The sequence below is a fragment of the Gouania willdenowi genome, chromosome 6 (genome assembly GCF_900634775.1).
Source record: "Gouania willdenowi chromosome 6, fGouWil2.1, whole genome shotgun sequence".
Lineage (NCBI taxonomy): Eukaryota > Metazoa > Chordata > Actinopteri > Blenniiformes > Gobiesocidae > Gouania > Gouania willdenowi.
In genome coordinates this window covers 59,006,477-59,010,638 of record NC_041049.1, presented here as the reverse complement: position 1 = coordinate 59,010,638, position 4,162 = coordinate 59,006,477, and the positions used below count along the sequence as shown (strand labels likewise).

The 4,162-nt window shown below is 37.0% G+C and overlaps 1 protein-coding gene across 1 annotated transcript; it reads right to left on the bottom strand.

The window, feature by feature from the left end:
* Positions 1 to 278: 278 nt before the first annotated feature.
* On the bottom strand, positions 279 to 3,548 carry rsl24d1 (ribosomal L24 domain containing 1). Its single transcript, XM_028451252.1, has 6 exons — positions 3,391 to 3,548; positions 1,959 to 2,072; positions 1,813 to 1,885; positions 1,646 to 1,709; positions 1,373 to 1,458; positions 279 to 458 (listed from the first exon to the last, which is right to left on the bottom strand). Exons 1-6 carry the CDS (start codon positions 3,469 to 3,471, stop codon positions 382 to 384), a joined length of 495 nt encoding a protein of 164 aa, XP_028307053.1. The 5' UTR covers positions 3,472 to 3,548; the 3' UTR covers positions 279 to 381.
* Positions 3,549 to 4,162: the final 614 nt, after the last annotated feature.

Genomic DNA, 4,162 nt, shown 5'->3' with positions numbered 1-4,162 from the left:
ATATAAAGGCTTTAGAAGTCACTTAAAAGTCCTGGTGTAAAGCTTTTGAGAGTGAAACCAAATTAAATGACCAACCAATGTTTTCCTTGTGTTTAACATGTCTTTAGAGCCTGTTTTGGTGTGAGCAGTTCATATTATCACTACACCCCCATATTTACCATGGGCGGAGATTAATAATTAAATAGGGGCTGAATACATGAAAAAACCTAAATGTTTTTATTGAAACATGATCGAACATTACAGTGGATTTCTCACAAAGCAGGTCAGAGTGATGCGACTGTCTTGCATGTTTTGTCCACCATGATGTTTTATTTACATACCAAAAATTAATGTCACGTATAAGACCAGAGCACTTATTGTTTAACAGGAAAAAACTGAAGATCAAACATCTTCTTCCCCCATTTCCACATCCTCCTTTAGCTTCTGCACCATCTTCTCCTCCAACTGTTTGGCCTTTCCTGTGAAAACAAACAAATATTACAACTTTACAGTATTTATATATGAACACCTATTTTAAAAACGAACTAAGTAACTTGCTCTTAGCGCTGTCCCTGAAGGACCCTTTTGGTTATGTCACTGTCGTAAACACTACACACCCCCCGCCGCCTGCCCCACCCCACAGCTACATGCTCACCTTTGCTGTCCCAAGACAGTAGCAACTGATCACTGAAAAATCCTAATACAACAGTGACACTAAGGGTGCTTTCACACATATAGTCCCATGTGACCATGTGAACAGTATGAAGAAGAGAGACACGTAAAATAAATGAATGATGTGGGACTAATACGGATGGCAGTGTGGAAATGTGTGTGACGTGTTTGTTTGTGTGCTGACAAAGCGGCTCTGGAATGGATGGATATTTGTGTGTGTTCTGCCTGATGAAGCGCTGGGTTGTGAGTGTGCATGTGCCTGTTGCCATGGCGACAGTGTGTGCTGCTGTTGCTGAGTTGTCACTGCACGGAGTTGCTCCGTTCCTCAGACAGAGGTCTTCTCTGCCTTTTTTTGCTGGCTCTGCCATGATAATATCAAACATAATAATAATGATAATAATGACGACGTGAGAAAAGTGAATTTGTAGACAACCCTGTGCAGCCACCGGGCTGGTCATAATCTAGCATTAGTTTATATCAGGCTGCTGTAAAGCAGTACGTCTTGCCACCGGGTCAGAGGCAGGGAAAGTTGCAAGTGTGGTTTTCTGGCCAAAGACAGGCATTAGCGGTAGTTTTAGCCTGCTGTCGTTTACTTGGAATTTCACATATTGTACAGAGTGTTTCTGTCTACTGGTACTATTGTACTGAACAGGGAAACACTGATGTTAGGGACATACATTTAACATGCTGGTGGTAGGAATATGTGTCGAAGATGCTTTACCTGCATGTGGTGCTTTGATGAGGTGAATATTCTTCTTGACTTCATGGATGTCCTCCTCCTTCTCCAGCTGTTTACCCTTCTTCAACCTTTACAGTGGAGAACAGGAAAGCTAAATTATGATAACTGTTTAATGGAGAATAGGAAAGCTAAATTATGATAACTGTTTAATGGAGAATAGGAAAGCTAAATTATGATAACAGTTTCTAAAGTTCTCCATTGAATCCAGTTCTTCCTTGAACATTTTGACAGATGTGAACCTTAGAACCTGCTCACCTGTTCATGATAAATCTGGCCTGTCGTTTCTGTTTGATTTCTTCAACCCGTTTCATTGCCTCCACTGTAGAAAATAACAGGAATAGAGTCAACCTCTATCAACAAACGACCAAATGCTTGTATTTTTTATTGTACCAAAATGTTGCCCAGCAGTAAAGTCACAGTACCTGTCTTTTCCCACATTTCTCTGTTGTACTTGACAGGAGTATTTCTGCGCTTCTCAAACTCCAGAGCGTTATCCTGAAACAAAGCGTTTGTCAGAAGAAGAAGCACCACATTAATCCATCTCAGGTTGTGTTCATGATAAACTCACCACGGTCAACTCTTTCCCTGATGATTTCCTGAAGGCTTTGGTCCACCTGGTCTTTCTTGGGTTTCTCTTCTTTTTAAAGTTCTTGTGGCATTTTGATTTGCAGAATCTGAATGTCTAAAAAAAACCAAGATGGATTTAAAAAAAAAAAACTGCTTAATCTGTAAATGAACACAAATATTGAATAAATAACACACGGTTGCAAACATACTCGCAAGCCCGCCTGCTTTTAGTACAATTAATCATTAAGCAGAGCTACGCTGGTCACAGCCTAGTGGAAATAGATGCTAATGCTTAGATAGTTCATACATAATGTGTTTAAACAGTTTACTTAATGAGATTCTAACAAACTTCTGATGTGAAGGTTAAAGGTGAAAGTCCACACTGGACACTGACTGTGAAAATCTAGTGAATGCATGTTTGAAACATTCTAAATCATTTTTCCTAATATTTGCACTGGGGTTGAACGACTTTGGAAAATAAACTAAATGCATTTTTTTTCCCTCAATATTATGATGTATTATTTTTTCAAGGGCCTCTTGTCATGTATTTTTCAATGAACACAAGCAATAAATCGATCCGTTTAAACAATTTCAGATTCATTTACATTTTAAATAAATATAAAATACACATTTTACAGCACAGATTACAACAATAAAGCAAACAAATCTGTGGCTTTACCTCTTCAACATATCTAACTAATGTCACGTTTCATGAAACATGTGGACTGCACTTCTTAATCTGAACTTAACAGGACAGTACAAGACATGACAAGAATAAAAAAAACTGCAGCCTTTGTGATTAGAAAATCATGTTTTAAGATATCACAATAATATTGCAAATGCAATTAATCATTCAGCTGTAATTTGCACCAGTACCCAAATACTCACTGGAACTACCTTTGCACTCAACACTTTTAGAGTCTGCTACATTGACATAGATAGCTATTTACTTCAATAATTTAAACGTCCGACTTTGTAATTTCTATTAGTTTAAGTTAATTAAATTATATTGTTCACATGTGTCATGGTGCAATTGACATATATATAGTCAGTCATCAGGAAGCCATTGCAAACGATGATAAAATAGCTCTAACTTTCTACGTACAAACTCTCAGATAATAATAACCCATCACCCTGTGCTTATCACAAATGACACCTGACGTCATCAGTACGCAACCACATCTATTAAATGTCCATCAACCGCTACAATATCACTCCCTTTAAAGCATTATTCAGACTGTACATTATAATTAGTTAGCAAAGGATGTGTCTTTGATGCAGTATATCATATTTATTTTTAGTTTTCTTTCTGCTCCACGTGAAACTCGCACGCTGTTGTTAGCATTAGCATTAGCCAAACACCAGTAAAATCCTGTTTAAAAGCACATTAATGCTTAGTTTCGAATAACTGAACATGCATGTAATGTTCGTACCTTACAGTCGTTCCGTACAAACATCACACCGTGTCCAGGATACACTGGGCCGGAGCAGAAATAACACTTTTCTATCCGCATGTTAGCGGTAGTATCGCTGCGTGTCGCAGCTCAACCGGAAAGAAGGAGTTTTTCTTCTTCTACTTCTTCTACTGTTACTCTAACAGCTGTCAGTGGAAGTCTTAGATCCACCGCCCTCTGCTGGAGACACACATACTCACAGTCAAAGCATCCAAAATGATTTTTTCTTGTTCATTTCTGCTTTTCCGTCAAAAATAACCAGTTTATTAACACTAATAGTAAAAACTGTTAAAAAGATGCACAAATGATCACAACTTGTTTGTAAGATCTGTTTACCACTGAAGATAAAAGCAGGACATTAAGCCAGCTTTCAAATGTAATTGTATATAATTTTGAATAAATAATAAGAAAGAAAGAAAGAAAGAAAGAAAGAAAGAAAGAAAGAAAGAAAGAAAGAAAGAAAGAAAGAAAGAAAGAGAAGAACCAGTTTTCATCATTAGGCAATCAGGAAAACACATCATTAAAAGAACTTAAACAAAATAAAAAAATAAAAAAATGCATTGTAAAGAAGGGATAAGTAAAACTTCAACATTGTATCAAGATTACATTTATTGATGTTTTAGGAATATAAAATAAATATCAACATGTGTAAGTTTTATTTACATTCTCAATGATTCTGTGTCACAGTCAGAATGACTGAGTTTGATTCCCAGGAAAAGTTTGCATGTTCTCCTCATGCTTATATGGATTC

Bases quoted from the DNA above. Each gene is read 5' to 3' on its own strand.
- rsl24d1 (XM_028451252.1), bottom strand. From the start codon at position 3,471: ATGCGGATAGAAAAGTGTTATTTCTGCTCCGGCCCAGTGTATCCTGGA. The intron at 2,073-3,390 runs GTACGAACATTA...GGTTTTTTTTAG, and splicing joins TTGTACGGAACGACTGTAAG to ACATTCAGATTCTGCAAATC. The intron at 1,886-1,958 runs GTGAGTTTATCA...GCTTTGTTTCAG, and splicing joins CAGGGAAAGAGTTGACCGTG to GATAACGCTCTGGAGTTTGA.